General features: G+C 50.2%; 2 protein-coding genes across 2 annotated transcripts in view; one reads left to right on the top strand and one right to left on the bottom strand.

Moving 5' to 3' along the window:
• Positions 1 to 20475, top strand: part of LOC146764282 (uncharacterized) — a 220504-nt gene that overhangs the window by 51995 nt on the left and 148034 nt on the right.
• On the bottom strand, positions 16942 to 20349 carry LOC146764287 (uncharacterized). The gene has a single exon (XM_085565344.1). It carries the CDS (start codon positions 18240 to 18242, stop codon positions 17418 to 17420), a length of 825 nt encoding a protein of 274 aa, XP_085421470.1. The 5' UTR covers positions 18243 to 20349; the 3' UTR covers positions 16942 to 17417.

The raw sequence follows: 20475 nt of genomic DNA, 5'->3' as shown, positions 1-20475 counted from the left end.
TTCCATTCCACGGTGACCATGCTGCACCGTGTCACAAAGGGCCCTTGCACGCACTGCCACCTGCCCTGGGGCCACCCCCAGCCCCCCAGAGTGGCCCAGGGTGGAAGGAATGCCTTGCCCCAGGTGTGTCAGACAGCCCAACAGGATCTTTGGGAAGGGCTCAGCCCATCAGCAAACGCTGCCCTGCTCTGCGGGCTCAGAGCAGCAGGAGCCCCCGCAGCTGCCGACGCAGCCGCGGCGGGAAGGGCACGGGGCCTCCACAGAAGCTGGCACGGCCTCCTCGGGACACGTCCCACACGGTGGCCATCCTGAGCACGGCCGTGGGACACGGACCAGGAGTGGTGTTGTGGCGCGGCATGTGCTCCCCTCGCCGCGATTCCCCGAGCGGAAGGCGTGCTGGGCGGCGAGAGGGAAGAGAACGGGCGGCCGCTCCCCCTGCGAAGGTCTGCAGTCCCAGTCTGTGGTGCGGGAACAGACGGAGGCGACACGGGACTTGGGGGTGAACAGGATGGTTTTATTCAGTGAGCCCCAAGACCCCCTCGGGAGCGGGAGCAGAGGTTTTAGACAAGAATTCAGGGAGACGGGTGTAGGAACAGCAACCAATGAGGGAATAGCAGGGGAGGAGTTTAGGGCAGAAATAACCCATCACAAACCTATCGGGAGAAGCAGAGAAGTGAAATAACACAAAATAAGCAATAGGGTTTTGAGTCTCACCAAACAGACAGGGAATGCTCTGAAAGCAGAGGAGGGGGCTAGGATGAATGACAGGGAAGGTTCCAGGGAAAGGGGCAGGGTAAAGGAGGATTGACAACTTGGAGATGAGGGGTTAGGGGAGAGCTAGGGAATACTGACAACTGGGGAGAGGAGGAGATTAGGGATGGGGAGGGAAACAGATATTGAACAAAAATCAAATTAAAGACACACCACTGCATCTCCCTCTTTTCTTTTTACAAAAGGAAGGAGAATTCTGTGGCTTATGCAAATTAATACAACATGCAAATAATATAAAATTATAACATAAATAATGTAAGCTTCATTAACAAAATACAACAGGATCATATGATAACATTGCAAATTACTTAAAGGACATGAAAGACACATCATTGCATTTATAGGGCTGGAAGAGTAGTAACATCTTTGTCTTTTCAAATGCCTTAAATACTGCAACTGGACCTGCTGCATACAGGTAGAAGTTAGGAATCCCATTTATTTGAATCTACTTCTGCTACAACTCAACTCTTACCCAGAGCCAGTAGCTGGCAGGAGACTGGGTGGTGCTCGGGCCTGTGGCAGCAGAGGGCTGGAGGTGAGTGGCAATAGTGCCAGGAAGGACACCCGGCTGTATGAAAGCTGGAGACAATATTATAACTCTAGCTGGCTATACTGCTCCTAAATCAGACACAAAACTGCACAAAAGTTGCTGCTTTGCTGCTCTGAGTAACAATCTAAAATAATGTAAATAATACTAGATGGAATGGTTAAGTGATTGAAAACAAACAAAAATAAATGTTGAAATTTAATTGAAACAATTGAAATAAAACAATTAAAATAAAATATTTGAATTTAAATAAAACAATTATAATTAAATTAGTTGGAATTAAAATTGTGTAATTGCAATAAAGAAAAAATTGTAACAAAGAATTAATGATAATAAAGATAAGTAATGAATTAAAATAAAACAATTGAAATAAACAAATCTGAGAAACAATTAAATAAAACAAATAGAATTGAAATCAGATTAAGAATAATTAAAAATCATGTGATTGAAATAGAATGAAATAATTAACAGAAATTAAGCTAAATAATTGAATTAGAATGATTAAAATCACAACTATCCAATTTAAATAAAATAATTAAATGGAATTATTGGAATTAAATAATTAAATTGGACAAATTTTGTCTAATACAATAAAAGATCAACTAAATATAACTAATAAATTTTTAATCCTCGCAGCAATGCAGCAAGCCTGAAGTGATACAGTAGCTACGTGATTCCTGTAGCAATGATGGTCACAAACACAGCCTTTAAGTCAAAAAATATCAGAAAATAATAAATTAATTATAATTACAACAAAACAGCTTAATATAAAATTCCCTTTCGGGAAGGACCTTTCTAGGCTAATTGGGGACACAGGAGGAGTCAAAAGAAAGATTTTTTGATATGTTTTACTACTCAAATAATAACATTACACATTACAAAAAAGGCGTAAATCGAAAGACATTAAAAAAGGATAAACTAATTATGATTACAACACATGAAGCACGTAAAAAGTTAATATAACGTATACTAAATTGTACTAACTGAATTCCAAATCAAGGGTAAAAAACACAGCAGAATTTGTAACTTGATCCGATTTAGAACTTGATTTGTTGCGGCGCTTGTAATGTTCAGCTTCTTAAATTCTTAAAGCACAGTCAGCGGATAGCGATGTGGTTTGTCCAATTTGAATATTTGTTTGAGAGGTAGGCATAATATCTTGGGTATTAATTAAATGGGATGATCTTTCTTTCTATAAAATATAACTCAACAAACAGATTATTCAAAAAATAATCAAAAGCAAAAAGAAGAATTCATAGTTAAATAAAAAGGAACATTGGGTGGGGTACATTAAGGAATAGGATAGGGGAATCAGACAATCACTTAATTAGTGATTGTCATGAATAATAAGGGGAATTGGTAAGGGGTGGACCAGGATGCCGCCATCTTAGGGGGAAAACAAAATGACGGACCCCCAGTCCCGGGTTTCGACTCCATTTCTTCGGGAGAGGGTCCCTCCCGATCCTTCCCCTCAGAGGAAGAGCCAGAAGAAGGACTGGGGAATATCCAACCCCTCCTCCCCCAGTAGGGACTAGCCTCGTGCAGGGATGGTGCAGGGCTATTGGGAGAGAGATGGGACTGGCGGGAAGCCAGGGGCGGAAAAGAAGGGTCAAGGCAGGAAAACGGGTTCCAAGTGGCGTTGCCATCACCATCTTGGAAAGGGGTGCCGGGTACACTGCACTTGGCCTGAACAGTGTCCAGCAGGGCACTTGGGGTGGCTCGGCCACAGCAATCCCCAAGGGAGGATAGGAAAAGGTTTAGGAAAGTCCGAGGGGATGGGGGCATAGGGAGCTTCACAGAAGCAAAAAGGGGAAATTTATAGGAGGGGGGCCCGACGCAGCTGGATGTCGGTGCAATGCGTGGGTGTAAAGGGCCTATTTTAACAACCCTCCCATAGTTAACGTGTCGCCTTTTAGATGTTCGTCTCACTTGTGTCTTTTCTACCCCCTCCGTCCAGCCCAGAATGGGGAGGGGAGGATAGAGAAGACAACATTTTCGAGAAGAAGAAAAAGCAATCCAATATGGGTCACCACAAAACACTGGGCGAAGAGTAACACTCAGCGAAGAGTGCTAGCCCCCCCCCAAGAAAAAGAAAACCCACCCGCCTGCCAGGGACATGCAGGGATACAGCCCCAGTCTGGGCGCAGACGGGGGTTAAAACGCAAAAAGAAAAGCAGCAAACCCAGCCGTCCGTTGGGGCGGTCCCCACCCCGTCTAGCCCACCTTACCCTCCGGGCCCGGGCGGTGATGACTTGAATCTTCTCCTCAACTCGATGGAAAAGTCGCGCTAAAACTGGGGATGTTCCTTCCCGGTTTGGCCCTTCCGGAGGCTTAGGTGTTCCCATTAAACCAAAGTTCGTCCCTGAAGCCTTGGTTTTGGCCACTATCTGCCTCCGGTGGTCTCGCTGCAGATGCCTTGACCGAGGGATTCAAATGTGGTTTTCCATAAAAGACCAAGTGAGGAATTATCATCTCCTCCTTGGAAAAGGAAAGGGAAGCCCACCTGTTTTAGCACATGGCCGGCAGGTCCCGATAAAGCAAAAAAAAAGAGGAAAGCCACCTCCTCTCAGTCAGCCTTTCTTCAGGCTCAACTCCCGAGCCACTGCCAAACCGCACTCTTTGTCCTCAGGTAAGTCTGCCCGCTTAAAGCCTCTGCAGCCCGGCTGCCCCCGCAGCGCAGCTGCTCCCGGGCGGGTAGAGAGCACAGTGGCAAGGACAAAGAGGTTACGGAGCTTCAATCTTCTTGTTGCTCGGCGCTCAGCTCCTCTTATCATCCGGCAGAGCTTCCATGGCCATAGATATTTCTCTTCCCTCCTTCTTCTTCTGTGAGGCGGTTGCCCCCACGAATTTGCCCATTTTTTCTACAAGATGAAGGAGGGAACCATCCTCTGCTACCAATTGTTGTGGCGCGGCATGCGCTCCCCTCGCCGCGATTCCCCGAGCGGTGCCGTGCTGGGCGGCGAGAGGGAAGAGAACGGGCGGCCGTTCCCCCTGCGAAGGTCTGCAGTCCCAGTCTGTGGTGCGGGAACAGACGGAGGCGACACGGGACTTGGGGGTGAACAGGATGGTTTTATTCAGTGAGCCCCAAGACCCCCTCGGGAGCGGGAGCAGAGGTTTTAGACAAGAATTCAGGGAGACGGGTGTAGGAACAGCAACCAATGAGGGAATAGCAGGGGAGGAGTTTAGGGCAGAAATAACCCATCACAAACCTATCGGGAGAAGCAGAGAAGTGAAATAACACAAAATAAGCAATAGGGTTTTGAGTCTCACCAAACAGACAGGGAATGCTCTGGAAGCAGAGGAGGGGGGTAGGATGAATGACAGGGAAGGTTCCAGGGAAAGGGGCAGGGAAACGGAGGGCTGACAACTTGGAGATAAGGGGTTAGGGGAGAGCTAGGGAATACTGACAACTGGGGAGAGGGGGAGATTAGGGATGGGGGAGAAACAGATATTGAACAAAAATCAAATTAAAGACACACCACCGCATTGTGGGCCAGGGCAGGAATGCTGCTCTGAGCCCTGGGGCCCGGGCAGCGCTGACAGCAGCAGGTGAGGCACAGTCCCCGCCCAAGCAGAGTTCCCCCTGTCAATCATGGTAACATCTCATCCTTCTTTTCTGTATAAAATTCTGTGTATTGTTCTCTGTCACCCATCTGCAAGGGCCCTTTGCAAACATGGGGACAGAGGACAGCGTGCATCTAATTTACACTGGAGCTGCAGCATTCCCCTCCAGGAACTGTTAGGGGAGAACTCAGGCCACAGGCATAATGCTTCTTGGTTACAAATTGAACTTATCTCTAAGAGCAGAAAGCTATTTAACCCTGAGCCCATTTAACCCTTAGAGAAAAACCCGATTTTAAAAAACAACCTTTCAGCACTTGATCCCTTGGAGAAAAACCGAATTCCCAGAAAACAGTCTGTAAACAGAAAACCTGTTTGTAAACATGAGAAATAATTTGTAAACAAATCAAGTCCTTATATGAACTGTCCATGAGGCAGGTGATAATTTGTAATGCTGTTTGTGGTTTCCAGTGTCCATATTTTAGGCAGCTGTATTGTACTGTTGTAGGATTTATTGTAAAACATGAGAACAGACTCAGAGGGGAGGAGGGTGTACCCTCAATCCAACCCCTTTCCCCTTTTTTCTTTGTATAATAAATAATAATAGGAACAGAACATGGATTTTGAATACTACTAACTTATGCAAACTTTCATACACGTTTACTGATAACATTTTTCTTTACCAGCCAGGTTCAGGGTGAAGAACTTGATTGGGAGATGTTTTGATCAGGGTAAGGAACTTGGTTGGGAGACATTTTCTGTATTTATATTTTATCTAGTGCAAACCATATACTTTTTTCCCTTTGTTAGAAATTTTGTTATTGACTTTAATAGCTGACTTTTAACTTCTGAAATTATGGCAAGTGGCAGAATTTCAGTGAAAAAACTTTGCAACTGCAATTTGCTTATGATAAATCCATGTTCTATGTGGACCTCAGTGGATATTCTTTGAATCATACCAGTTTATCTTGAAGCAATGCAAGTATAATTACTTGAATATTAAGAAAAGACATGTTAATACACATACTAGGACTTCTTTAAGACATTGATTTACTAAAATATGAATATCGATCTAATATTGATATCTAATTGAGACAGACAAAAACTCTCTGTTGCTTCTCTTTCAACCGCCACTCTGCTCTCGGGGGTTCCTCGCCGCTGTCCCCCGTCCCTCCCCGGCCCCCCGGGACCCTCCGGCTAGCCGTCCCCTCCGGGGGCCGGGGTTTTCCGCGGTCCCGCTGCCCTGGGCTCACCAGGCAGCGTCTGGGTTAGCACGGTCCGAGCTGCGGCGCTGCCTCAGTCGCCGCAAGGGTTCGAGATAAAGAGACCAAGAGAGACCAATGGTATGCTTGTCCAGAGAGATTGTATTGCCTGAAGCATTGCAGTGACCAAAGGCCCTGGGCTATTGCCCAGATACAGTTTTATACAGCAAAATTAAGAGATAAGGTCTTAAACAATAGAGACAGTGTTCAACTAAGGCACATCAGAACCACCCCAGGGCCAGGTCCAATGGGAACTGCTCAGGGGTGGGGAGAAGGGGGTCTACAGAGGAATGCTGAAGCGGGACTTTCCCGAAACAGTGGAGCATACATAAATGTATCTTTTCCCTCAGTTTACCACTCCCAAGGCCTTTCTAATACAATGGGGCATACATGAATGTATCCTTTTCCTCAGTTTACCATTCCCAAGGCCTTTCTAAAACAATCCTCCATGCTACCATGCCAGCATGACTGCAACAACTCTCTAAGAGTTTAAAGTTAGAAAGTGTATGTTTATCGAGACAGCCGAGCAGTACGTGGGATAATTCCCTAATGCACACTGCAAAAATCACAGGTATTACAAAGCTTTTTTATTTACAGAAGTCCTGAATACACAAAATATGAATGCATATTCATATCCCTGTCACTTACCCTGCTCCGCTTCATATGCTAATTGGCAAAAAGGCAATTAAGCATGTGTAGTTCTGTTCCCTGAAATGAGTCAGGGGTCCATTTTGGGGAGGGGTCTCCAAAATGAAGAAGTAAAATAAGTCTTCCTCGTTCTGACCTTTCTGCCTTTCCCATGCATACGTGACAAATCAATCCTTGCCGTTTTCCTGTGCTTAATGGATTCCTAAAGAATGGGAAGTCTGCAACTGTTTTTGTGTCCCTGAAATCTGTTGATCACATTCTGTTTCTCATGATAAGCACAGCTACCAAACATAAAGCTGGCAAGCAATGAGTTAATAGATCCTGGATATCTTATCTAAGATCCAGCTCCTGCTAACTATGAACAAAGCCGATTTATCTACTTCTGCTAAGTCAGCAACATCCAATTTAACTATCATCTTAACTTTCCTAAAATTCTTAATTCTTCAAAATTAATGTCTCACCGGGAATGGGGACAGGGAATGGGAATGGGGACAGGGAATGGGAATGGGAATGGAGACAGGGACTGGGAGTGGTGACAGAGACAGGGAATGGGGACAGGGACCAGGAATGGGGACAGGGAATAGGACTGGGAATGGGGACAGGGACAGGGAATACAGTACAGGCATCAAGAAAGGGGTCTGGATTGGGATGGGAGCAGGACGGGAATGGGACAGGGGGGACAAGGGAACAGGCAGGGCCAGGGGACTATGGAAGGGGAGTAAGGAATGGGGCAGCCGCTGCAGGGGGACGAGGCGTTGGGATGGGGCACATGGGGACAGTTGCAGGGCAGGGGGTCCTTGACCAGCTGCCCAGAACCTCCACCAGGATCTCCCAGGGCAACTGGAGCCACTCAGCCTGGGGTGCACAAAGCCCTGAGCAACCCCCAGGTCCCTCCCAGGAACCCTCAAGTCCCTCAAACCCAGCATCCCCCACATCCCCTGCAAGACCCCCCCATGTCCCCATCCTTGTCTGAGCTCAACATCTTTATTTTTACCTGCTTTTAAGAGTTTTGAAAGGGCAAAGAGAAATGAAAAGAAAATCCAGGCCACAGGGAGCCAGGAGGCTGTGGAGCCCCCCAGCCGGGTGTCTTCCCAACATGGATCAGCAGCACCACGGGTCACCGGGGCTCTGCCCACCAGGGCTCACTGGGGATCATCCAGCACGGATCCTCCCATGGGGGATGGAGCTGGAGCAGCGCACGGAGCTCTTTCCACACTGGGGCACTCGCAGGGCTGCCCTTTGTGGTGCCTCTGCTGGTTTGGGGTCAAGGCTGAGCTGTGTGATGAGCTCTTCCCACATCTGGGACACTTGTAGGGCCTGGAACATCACCAGGAGCGGGGCTGGGATGTGCCCTGGGGCCTGGGACATCACCAGGAGAGGAGCTGGGATGTGCCCTGGTGCCTGGGACATCACCAGGAGCGGGGCTGGCTCTGATGCTCTCCGGTGCCTGGGACATGACACGGGGCGGTGCTGGCTGGGGTTTGTTTGGTGCCTGTGCAATCCCAAGGGCAGTGTCACAGCGGGGCAGCTCTCAGTGTCCCCAGCAGGTCACAGTGTCCAGGGCAGCCCGTGCCAGCGGTCACTGCGCACACGGGGCAGGCTGGGCTGGACAGGGGACGGGGCAGAAACGCTGCCCCGGGACTGGGGTCTGCCCCTGCCTCTGGGGCCCAGCCCCTGCTGGGAGCGCCTTGGGCAAGGCACGGGGCTGCTGCTGGGCCAGGGGGACAGGCCGTGCCCCCTGTCCCCTGCTGCTGGGCCAGGGGGACAGGCCGTGCCCCCTGTCCCCTGCTGCTGGGCCAGGAGTGTTATGGACAAATTCAATTGGGGAGGCTAATTATAGATAAATCAAGTAACAAGAATTTATTAAGCAAGCGGTATTAAGCAAAAGAACAGCGCTGGGTGGCCGGGGAGCCTCTGCTCTGCCACGGCGCGCCTTCCCCTTTGACTTTTTTGTTTCCATAATTATTTTTTTTTCCGGTTGACATATTTTCTCTCGATGCACTCTGTGCCGGTGCAATTGGTTGCTGGGGGTCTTTTTTTCTGCCCTTGGTGGTCATAGGAATGAAGGCTCCTCATCTTCCTTGCAGATTGTCCTTGGCCCAAAAGTTAACTTGTATATAATTAGTTACACAGTCTTCTATGCTAGTTGCATTCCCTACTCAGTTCAAATTCTTATCTTCTTTAATGCTTGTTTTGATGAACAAAGACCTTTTTATTTATTACAGTCCCCCCTTTTTCTCTTTACCAATTTGTTCATTAAAATGCTTTAACTCTTGGTAGCTTAAGACCAGGGTTTCATCTACTCCTAAGTCCCTGGGCAATGTTTCCTACCTATCTCTAATAAGCATTAGATGAGCTGCCTCTAGTCTTCCCTTTACAATGTCTATGATTTTATTAAAAATGTAAGGTCTGAAAGTTAAACTTAGTAACAACAATATTACGGGACCTGCAATCTCCCTTATACAGAATTTCTCCTTGAGTGCCATACCCTGGAGTTTTGCATCCCTCAGGGTACCATGAGACCTTTAAAAATTTATCTGGATGGGTGACAGCCAAGGCGGTTGCTATGGTTCCACAGCCCCAATACCCACACAGATATTCCCCAGGATAATGACAATATCCCCTCCCAGGATTGGAACTAGGACACCAATAGGTAGCCTGGAGTTCAGGTTTACTCCATCCCCACATAGAGTTTACCAAGTCTTTGTTAGTAACAAAAAATGGGAGCTACAGTGGTGGCATTATGCTTAACAACTTTCCCTTGTTTTGGTCAGAGTCCAATTAAATGGCTGGTGTGCATAGTCCCCTTGACCAGGCCAGGTACAACATATAACTAATAGGCACAGGATTTGCCAGCAAGGGTGAAATCCAAACCGCCCCAGGGTTTGATTATCATTATCTCCCCATTCCCAGTGTTTGTTTTGACATGTTATTGTCGGGCTCACCTTTACCCTTGGGAGATCAGTATCCTTGAGGCAGTTCTTGAAATACTTTGAATTGTCCCAGTCTGAGGGCTCTTTCCTCCACCGCTTCTCATCCCTCTGCCTCGCTCGCCGACTTGGTTGCTCCGGGCTGCGAGGCGCACCATCTTCTCGGAGCAAGGATATTCTTCAGGAGGACCCAAACTCTGTTTTTGTTGCCTCTTATTGAATGATTCCTAGCTTTTATCCTTCACTTGAGGTGAGTCACACTGAATCCCAGGTAAAGTTTTCCAGCAATTCCCTTTGATAATTTGAACAATTAGGGGAATTGGTTCATTGGAGTGGAAACAACAATTTTCAGGCCTAGCCCCCTTAGTAAACACCTCCCACCACTCTTGGATTCCCTTGGTAGGGTCCCGTTCTCTTCTCCAATCCTTAGGACTGACTCTGTCAGTTCTAACTGATAACACCTTTACAAATACCCCTAGGAGGAGTGCCTCTGTAACTATGGACCCACCACCGTTCCTGCAAATTTTACAAATAGAGCATACAAAAGGGTAACAATCACAATCCTTCTTTGTACAATATACTCTAAAATCATTAGTTATAGGATATCCATAGTCCAATATCCCACTCTACCAGCTGGTTCGTACAATTCTTACTGAGTCCATTCAGTCCATTTAAATGTGACCTTGAGGTCCCCGGGCTGGCTGGTTATTCTCCAGGGCTCTTGGGCAGCAGCAGGAATCGCTCCCTTTATTCGGCTCGCATGGGTCCACCCCTTCTCGGCGGGTCTGACTGCAGTTTCTGTAGTGAGTAAAACAACACAGGGGGCTTCCCAGTGTGGGGTTAGTGAGGTTTCTTTCTAGGTTTCTTATTAACACCTTATCACCTGGATTTATATTATGGATTTCTAGGTCTAAAGGAGGTTGTTGCACTAGTAACTCGGCTCTTCTAAGCCCTTCCCGAGCCTTCACAAGTTGCATGACAAATTAATTAATTTGTTGATTACTTATTTCAGGGTGATCTAGAGGAGAATCCATGTCATAAGGCATCCCATAAAGCATTTCAAATGGAGAAATTCCAATATTGGTTCTGGCTGAGTTCTTATATTTAACAAGGCTAAAGGTAAACATTTTTACCCAAGATAACTGTGTTTTATACATCAATTTAGTTAGTTGTTTCTTAATTTTCCCATTTACCCTTTCCACTTTACCTGAGCTTTGTGGATGACAGGGAGTACGATATTGCCACTTTGTTCCTAGAGCTGTAACTACTTCTTTAATTATTTTGGAGGCAAAGTGTGGCCCTCTGTCTGAGTCTATTACTTCTGCTAGTGTGTAGCGGGGGATTATCTCTTCTAATAGTATTTTTACTACTGTTTGTGTAGTTGCCCTGGAGGTAGGGAATGCCTCTACAAAGTGAGTCAAGTGATTTATTATCACCAATAAGTGTTTATACCTTCCTACTTCAGGCAAATCAGTAAAATCTATTTGAATGTGGGGAAACGGTCTATGTGCCAATTCCCGCGCCCCCCATTTCCCACACCACTCAGGATTTCTCACACCTGGGTCTACTCCTGGGTCAGGGGTCTCTTCAGCCCCTCTAGAAATTTCAGCCCTCATTCTAGAGAGACTGCAGACTGTATAGAGAAAATTACCAGATTAAACACCAGGAAGATGGTCTCTTTAACAGTCAGGGGAAACGGAACATTCTCTAATAGGGAGCTGAGAGATTCAGAGGAGAAGAAGGAAAGCAACGGCTGAAAAGCCTCATCCCCTGCTTCCCCTCTAACAAACTGGCTGCACAACCATGACCATGAGCCATGCATTCCTGGAACAGACTTCAGCACCTTCATAAACCCCTGAAAGCCATTACACCCAAGCCCAGCCTGATGGGTATTCTGGTCAGTGCCCTTCTACTGCAAAAGCTACGTATTAGGGACAATACCAGAGCTATTCCTGGATAAGAAAATAAACCTAGGGACCATAGAGGGATTAAGATCTCTAAAAAACCCTAGGGACCAGAAACACATACAGGCCTCCACTCTAAAAGACACTATGAATTCAAACAACATAGCCAGTAACTGCTCCATACTAACACAAAGTAATTGGAACCAAAATATTATTAGAACAGGGTTTTTCTTTTCACTCTCTCCAGCCACGAAATGGGCAGCAAAATATTTGTCCTAGTCTAGGGCAAATGTGGGAGAAAAACCTCTGGAAGGAGCCCCCAGAAAACAAACCCCCACGGCCCCTCCCAACACCCCTGATTTGGGAAGAATTTTCTCTGAGAGAAGTGGAAAAGAACCTGTTTATTTAACAAACAAAACCCTTCCCAGCACTATAAAAATGAACAACACCAGATGACAACAAAACTCTTTCACCACTCTGCAGAGATGACAAATCCAGAAAGTCTCTCCTGGGGGTGGTCGCCCGGGTCTGGGCGCTGGGGATTGCTCTGGGCACTGGGGATGGCTGCTGCAGATCACAGAGCGCAGGCTCTCGGTGCTCCTCGGGGTTCCCAGGTCCCAGACCAGAGCAGGTTGGATGGTATTCAGAAGAAGGAAAGGGAAAGAAACAGTCCACGGAAAGAATTGGACTGCTTAGCTAAATTAATTTAAAAAGCAAAGGCAAAAGAAGAAGCACGCAAAAAAAAGCAAAGCAAAGCAAGGAAAAGCCAGCAAGCAAAGCAAAGCAAGCCAGCATTGGCCTCTTCTAGACAGCAGACCATGGGGGGAGGTGAGCAGGCTGATAACAAGGCAAAACAAACCTTCACTTTCAGAGTCAGTTCTGAGAGCACAGAACAGAATATCAAACATAAACAGAACACACGATTGGAGATACAAACACCATAACATCACCCTTGGACATTCCACCCCTTATCTCTGTATCTTCAACATCATGTAAAAACTTCATCAAGTAAAAACTTCTTTCACTTACTCATACACATTTCTTTCTATTTCACTTGCTCAAACCTTTGTCACTTACACATTTCCTTCTGTCTCATGTCTGTGTGGTTTCATGTACAGACACACTGGCAGCAACATCCAGCAAACAGTGATATTTGCACATGAGTCTCACCCCACAATCAGATCCCCCTGAGGTACACATCGTGTTGCTCCATCTCTCTGCATTATCCACCATGTACAACCTGGTCCCTGAGCAAAGACAATCCCACAAATGGGTTTGTCTGTACTCAAGGCAGAATTGATCCACACTGATTTCCCTAACAAACCTCTGACATGTGCCACTGGGACTTTATCTCCATCTACTATATTCAGGGGCTCAGACTGGGCAGGACCTGCTCGACTGGTGGAACCTCGGCTGTTAACTAACCACGTGGCCTTTGCTAAATGTTGCTCCCAATTTTTGAAAGATCCCCCACCCAATGCTTTTAAGGTGGTTTTTAACAGTCCATTGTGCCTCTCCACTCTGCCTGCAGCTGGTGCATGGTTGGGGATGTGGTGCACCCACTCAATGCCATGTTCCCTAGCCCAGGTGTTGATAAGGCTGTTCTTGAAATGAGTCCCATGGTCTGACTCAATCCTCTCAGGGGTACCATGCCTCCACAGGACCTGCTTTTCAAGGCCCAGGATGGTGTTACGGGCTGTAGCATGAGACACAGGGTAGGTTTCCAACCATCCAGTGGTGGCTTTTACCATGGTGAGCACGTAGCGCTTGCCTTGGCGTGTCTGGGGCAGTGTGATGTGGTCAATCTGCCAGGCCTCCCCATACTTGTACTTGGACCCCCGCCCACCATACCACAGGGGCTTCATCCGCCTGGCCTGTTTGATGGCAGCACAGGTCTCACAGTCATGGATCACCTGAGAAATACTGTCCATGGTTAGATCCACCCCTCGGTCTCGTACCCACTTGTAGGTGGCATCTCTGCCCTGATGGCCTGAGGCATCACTGGCCCATTGTGCTCATAGCAAAAACCACTGGTTGAGGCTCACAGTCTGGTTTAGCTGCTGGCTTAGGCTCACAGTCTGGTTTAGCTGCTGGCTTAGGCTCCCTGTCTGGTTTAGCTGCTGGCTTCCAGCCGGGGCTGTTGGCTGCAGCCTGAGTGACTGGGATAGCTGCTGATTTATCTCCCTGCCCCCCTTCCTCTGTCTGCTGCCCTACAGTATCTAGCACGGTGTCATAAGCACATGCCAGGGCCCAGCTCACTGCAATGATCTTTTTCTCCTTAGACTTATCATGGCATTTATCTTTCAGGTACTCTGCCACCTCAGCTGGATTCTGAATTTGTTCACATGTTCTTGAGTTCCCTCACATCTCCTGAATTGAGAGGTACCTCCACATAACCTAGTCCCAGAATTTGGGTTGATTGTCCATGCTGACCAACATTGGGGTTAGGGATCATTCCCAAAGCTACTTCTCTTCATGGATATAGGGCTTGCCCTTCCCTTTCTCTTTCCCCCCTTGTTAGACTACGAGTAATGCAGTGATTTTCCTCAGGGACCGGCTCTGGGATTTCTACCTCTTGGTTATCAAAATCGCCCCCTTGATCTAAATCGGGGTAGACTGCGGGTGGTGCTGGTGGGGGTGGAGGAGGGGGAGGTATGCATGGTAGAGGGGGTGCAGTTGGAACTTCCTCAGGCTTTTTATTTTTCTTTTTCCCTCCCTGGGTGCTTCAGGCAAAAAGTTTTGCTCTTGTTTCCCCCACTATCCAGACAGCAGCATACTTGCTCTCTTCCATATCAAAAGGTTCTTTGGAGTTTACATAAATGTTTAATGCCTGGCAAATCCAGTCCTTGAAGTTTCCAAACACTGGCCAAAATAAATTATCACTACAGATTTGTTTTCCTCCCCATTCTTTTATACAATAATGTATTATTTTGCCACAGCCTTCCCTTTCCTTGAAGGATATTCATCCCAAGATTTTATCATTAGACCTAACGGACTGTCAGGGGGGATCTGGGGAAGCGTTACCGGGGTCCCCGTCCCCATGGAAGCAGAGGGCTTGCTTTTCCTCTGTCCCATCTCCCAGGACACCTTCAGGCACACACACACTCGCGGCCCCTGTTGGTGCCCAGCCCCTCGCGGGCTCTGCAAACCGCACTACTCAGAGCTCTGCCCGTGCCTCGTCCTACAAGGACGTCTCACGCGTTATGTCCTGGGATCCCAGCCCAACCCAGCGGATCCCCACTTTTATACTCACGCTGTCCTGCGTCTTCGCCCGGCTTCGTGCACAAAGATTACGGGGTTACCGGGATCCCTTGTGCTCAATACCGAATTTGGGTTCGTCGGTAAGGGTCTGGGAAGGAAAAGCCTGCACCAGGGCCGCTGCAGAGGCAGCGGGGCGCCTCCCTGATTAGGAATTCCCACCCGTTCACCCTTATCCGAGTCACGGCACCAAATTTGTTATGGACAAATTCAACTGGAGAGGCTAATTATAGATAAATCAATTAACAAGAATTTATTAAGCAAGCAGTATTAAGCAAAAGAACAGTGCTGGGCAGCCAGGGAGCCTCTGCTCTGCCACGGAGCACCTTCCCCCTTTGACCTTTTTGTTTTTATAGTCCCATTTTCTTTTGGGTTGATGTATTTTCTCTCAATGCACTCTGTGCCAGTGCAATTGGTTGCTTGGGGGTCTTTTTTTCCCTTGGGGCCCTTGGGGGTCATAGGAATGAAGGCTCCTCATCTTCCTTGCAGATTGTCCTTGGCCTAAAATTTAACTTGTATATAATTAGTTACACAGTCTTCTATGCTAATTGCATTACCTACTCAGTTCAAATTCTTATCTCCCTTAACACTCGTTTTGATGAACAAAGACCTTTTTATTTATTACACCCACTCTCTCCCAGTGCCCCCCAGCGTGTCCATCTCTCTGCTGCCCTCGAGCTCCTGGCCCAGCCCCGGCCGCCTGCTCCCATCCAGCTGAGGTGGTTCCAGGGCCAGCAGGAGCTCTCTGTGGTGGCCACCGACGTGGTCCCCAACGGGGACTGGACCCACCGGCTCCTGGTGCTGCTGGAAACCCCAACCCGGGCCGGGCTCACCTCCACCTGCCAGGTGGAGCATGTCAGCCTGGAGCACCCCCTGAGTTGGAACTGGGGTACAGGGGAGGAATTGGGGGTGCTGGGAGAGCCACTGGGATGTGCTGGGAGCACCTGGGAGGGAATTGGAGAGAGCCTGGTTTCAACTGGGATAGGAGGTTGTGGGTTTGGAAGGGCTAAGAAGGGGTTTGAAGGATAATGGGGAGGGTGGGATGGGGTTCTGAGGGTCCTGGTGGGCACTAGGAAGGGACTGGGAGAGGATTTGGGGGTCCTGGGGCAGTGGGGGCGACTGGAAGGAGGCTGTGGGATCTTGAGAGGGACAGGAGGGGCTTTGGTGGGTCCTGGGGAGGTCAGGAAGGGATCAAGAGGGAGGTTTCAGGGGATCCTGAGTGGGCTGGGAGTGATGAGGATGGTGGTTGGAGGGGTTTTGGGTGTCTATGAGAGTTTTTGGGAGATCCTGACCCCTGTGGAAACTCCAGAGATGCTGCTGGATGCTGCCGCAGCAAGATGCTGACAGGAACTGGAGACTCCCGAGTTGGGTTTTGTCTTCCTGGCACTGGGGATCGGGTTCTACCTGCGCAAGAGAGTCTGCGGGGTCCCGTGAGTCATGTCCCCCCTCCTCTGGAATGTTTGTGCTCCCCGGGGCCCCCAGCCCGGTGTCACCCCCTTTTCTCTGCCCACAGAGCTCCTGAGCCGCCGGCGGCCGCAGCCGCTCCCCGAGGCCTGGAGCCCAGTCGGGAACCCACCCTCCATCATGATGCTGATTTTGGGGGGGTCCTGTGTCTCCAGACCTGCTGTCACTCGGCCCCTGCCCCCTGCTCCCAGTGTTCCCAGTAAAGCTTCCCAGTTAAACCCAGCCCAGTTCATGGGGGCACTGGGGAGGGACTTGGGGGGACCCCACGGCGGGGCCGGCCCTGGGCAGGGAGGGCGGGTCCAGGTGGGGAACACTGCCTGCTGCGGGTCTGCCCGGCAACTGGTGAGTCATCAGCCCCGCTCGCTCTCATTGGCTGACTCTTCTCCACCGCGTTCTCTCATTGGCTGAGGAGAGGCCCGGCAGTGCCGAGAAGGAACGGGAGAGATCCCGCCCCGAGCACCGGCGCGGGGACAACAGACACAGCCTGGGCACAGGGAGGGAATTTATTACCAACCAAACCACGGCAGCACCAGGAGAAGGGAAAGAAATCCCTCCAGCGCCTTCCCCACCCAACGGGGATCACCCACAACAGGGTTATCCACCATGGAGAGACGGGGACATCCGAGTTTAGAACAAAGCCAATTTTATTAAGTGTACCAGGTGTTTATACAGGGATTGACTTGTATGGTGCTTATAGAGGGCTCTGTTTTTGGTAACAATTTCCCATTGGATACACATTCTTGGTGACATCCAGTAACCTGGGAACATTTATCTTATCACAAAGTCTCACAGCATTTTTTCTGGTCACTTCTTGCCCAGGGAGACTTCAAGTGTGTCTGTGTCTAATACAGTTTCTGCTCAGTCAGACCTCAGGTATCAAGCCCCTTTATCAGCTCCATTGCTTTACTCTCTGTTTTATTCCCCATACGGGGGCACCAGGGCTCTGCCCAACGGGGGTCACTGGGGATCATCCAGGCCGGATCCTCCCATGGGGGATGGAGATGCAGCAGCACATCAAGCTCTTCCCTCACTCCAAGCTCTTCCCTCACTCGGGGCACTCACGGGGCTTCCCTTAGTGGTGCCTCCGTTGGTGCTGGGTCAAGTGAGAGCTCTGTGAGAAGCCCTTCCCACACTTCCCACACTCGTAGGGCCTCTCCCCGGTGTGGATGCGCCGGTGCACGGTGAGGTGGGAGTTTTCCTTGAAGCCCTTCCCGCAGTCGGGGCAGCGGTAGGGCCTCTCCTCTGTGTGAATCCGCTCATGTCTGAGGAAATCGGAGCTGGTCTGAAACCTCTTCCCACACTGGGGACACTCGTAGGGCCTCTCCCCAGTGTGGATGCACTGGTGTGCTCGCAGGTGTGAGCTCCTCCCAAAGCTCTTCCCACATTCCAAGCACTCATAGGGCCGCTCCCCAGTGTGGACCACCTGGTGATTGATCAGGCCAGACCTGTCTATGAAGCCCTTCCCACACTTCCCACACTCGTAGGGCCTCTCCCCGGTGTGGATGCGCCGGTGCACGGTGAGGCTGGAGTTGTGCTTGAAGCCCTTCCCACAGTCGGGGCAGCAGAAGGGCCTCTCCTCTGTGTGACTCCGCTCATGTCTGAGGAGATGGGATCTGGTCCGAAACCTCTTCCCACACTCCCCACACTCGTAGAGCCTCTCCCCGGTGTGGATCCTCTGGTGCTCAATCAGGTTGGATCTCCAGCTGAAACCCTTCCCACATTCCAAGCACTTGTGGGGCTTCTCCCTGCCATGAGGCTTCTCCACCAGCTCCGAGCTCCGCCTGGATCTCCGCCCGCCTTCCTGGCTCAGGGGGGCTCTTTCCTCCCCGCAGCTCCCTGGGCTGGGTTTGCAGCTCCTCCTCCTGCAGCATCTCCGGGGCTTTTCCTCCTCCTCCATCCAGCCACGCCCTGGCAATGATAAATCCTGGTTTGAGGGAAAAACAAGAGGGGAGCACCTTGGACTGGAGGTTCCTCCTTGCCCAAGTTCATCTCAGGAAGTCATTGGGAATCTTGTGTCTGTAAGAACATCCAAAACACCAAGATTCAGCCCAAAAATCCCACAAACTTCAAGACACAGATGAAGCTCAGAAACACCAAGATTCACCCTGTGAAAATCATGGATCCATCTCCATAGTCACCTGCTGCATGTGGGGGGAGCAATGCTACTGGGGCTGGGGGGACACTGCAAGTAGAAGGAGTGGTGGAACCTTCTGCTGCTTCCTCTTTCTGCTCCTCCTCCTCTTGTGTCTCTACTCTTCCTCACACTCCTCTTTCTCCTGCTATTCCTCCTTCTCCTGCACAATCCCACCTTCTCCTGCCATGTCCATCGTTTGACCATTCTGTTCCTCAAGCCTGCTTCTCCTTCCCCTCTCCTCCTGCCCCCAGGCCCAGCACCCACTGCCGGCTCCCTCTTCCCCCCACACCCACAGCATCCCAGCGCAGGGGCAGGGATGGAGCTGGGGCAGGTCGGGCTGGGGCAGCGCTGGGCTCTCGGCCGCTCCCGCCCGCACTCGGTCCCCACTGCAGCCGCTCCCGCCAGGACAGCGCGGGGGGGCCCGGCCTTGGCGCTGCCCCACTCCCACCTCCCCAAATTCCCCTCGCGGGGCCATGGGGCCGAGGGGGGGCGCAGGTGGGTCCAGGTGGGGAACGCGGGGAGCTGCGAGTCTGCCTGGCAACTGGTGAGTCATCAGCGCCGCGGGCTCTGATTGGCTGAGCTCTGCCCGAGCCCTGGGGCTGCAGCACAGAGGGGACACCCTGCTCCAGGGGGGATGTCCCACAAACGGGGGACCCCATGAAAGGAACAACAGGAAAGTGTCTTTACAAACAGATGCTCTGAAGCTGCTCGGAGATAGTACCAGGGACCTGTTCATAAGGAAGAGACAGGAGAAGCCATCGGTTTCAGGAAATAAGGGATGACACAGACTGCTGCTCAGACAAGGTCCTACTCTATTCATGAACTTCCAGAAACATAAAAAAGCCTTAACAGAGCCATGAATATCGTTTGCCATATAGAAGTGGGGTGTATATGAAGGGGGAATATAGAAGGTGGATTGGGAAGTCTGTACCTCTCAAGTGCTTCAGCCAATGAGGAAAGCAGAGGGAGATGTGGCCAGGAGAATTAGGATGTAAAGGAGGCTGTGTGCTCCAACAATTGGAGATAACCCATCGGGAATGTCCAAAGGCCTTTCCCATTTTTTGGAATTAAATTACTTCTACAGGACTCCTCTGTCTGCTTTCTGGACAGAATTCTCTGCTGATGTCAATTTTCCCGCACACCCTGGGGCTCATCCCAAATTCCTTCCACCCTCCGGGGCGGCGGGCAGCAAGTGCAGCTGAAGGTGCCTCACCCACTTTGGGTGATCGGCTCCCTTGGCTGGCGGCGGCACCGGGGATTGACTGGGGACCCGGGAGTGACCAGGAGACAGACGAGTGACACATCAGGGGGTCTGTGAAAGGTCAGCAGTGAGAGAGCACTGAAAATCTCATCAGTGAGTGCCCTGGGATCCTCGGGGAGTGAACATGGCAGGGCACCCATGGAGGGGAGAAAAGGGAAAGCCAGGAAGGGGGCCTGGCCAAAGGGATGATGATCCCAAAATGTCTCTGAAGGGTCCCTTGGGAGAATACTGAGGAAGTGGAGAAGGGATTTGGACAACAGGGGATGGATGGTGTTGGTGTGCTGGGAAGGAATCAGGTGAAGGGGAGTGTGCAAAAATATGGTTCAGGCAAGAAGCAACAGGAGGAATCTATGTGGTAAGAAAAAGGATGATGGCAAAGAGGAGGAAGAGAAAAATACTCTGGATTGGGATGTTTTTGCACAGAGTCTTAACCTCACAATTTGCCAGCTAATATTTTGAAGTCCCAGTTGCCCAGACAGGAAAAGCAGGAGGTCAGGATGCCAGGGGTTTCTCTGCGCTGGCAGCGGCAGCACCGGGCGCAGAGGTGCGGCACCGGGAGCACGGGCTGGGGCCTGTGGGGAGCTGCGGGGCCGGGCCGGGGCTGTGGGGCAGCCGGGGCTCAGCGCCGGGCGCTGCCTGACCCCACCAGCCCCGGGCAGGGCCGGCAGTGGCCCCCGGCCCCCAGGAGGCTGCGGGACGCCCCGGCCGCTGCCCGGCCCCGGGGAGCTGCCGGCC

Source organism: Lonchura striata, chromosome 35, assembly GCF_050655825.1.
Source record: "Lonchura striata isolate lonStrDom1 chromosome 35, ASM5065582v1, whole genome shotgun sequence".
Taxonomy (NCBI): Eukaryota; Metazoa; Chordata; class Aves; order Passeriformes; family Estrildidae; genus Lonchura; species Lonchura striata.
The sequence above is the reverse complement of the archived record's forward strand: the minus strand, read 5'-3'. Positions and strand labels throughout refer to the sequence as shown.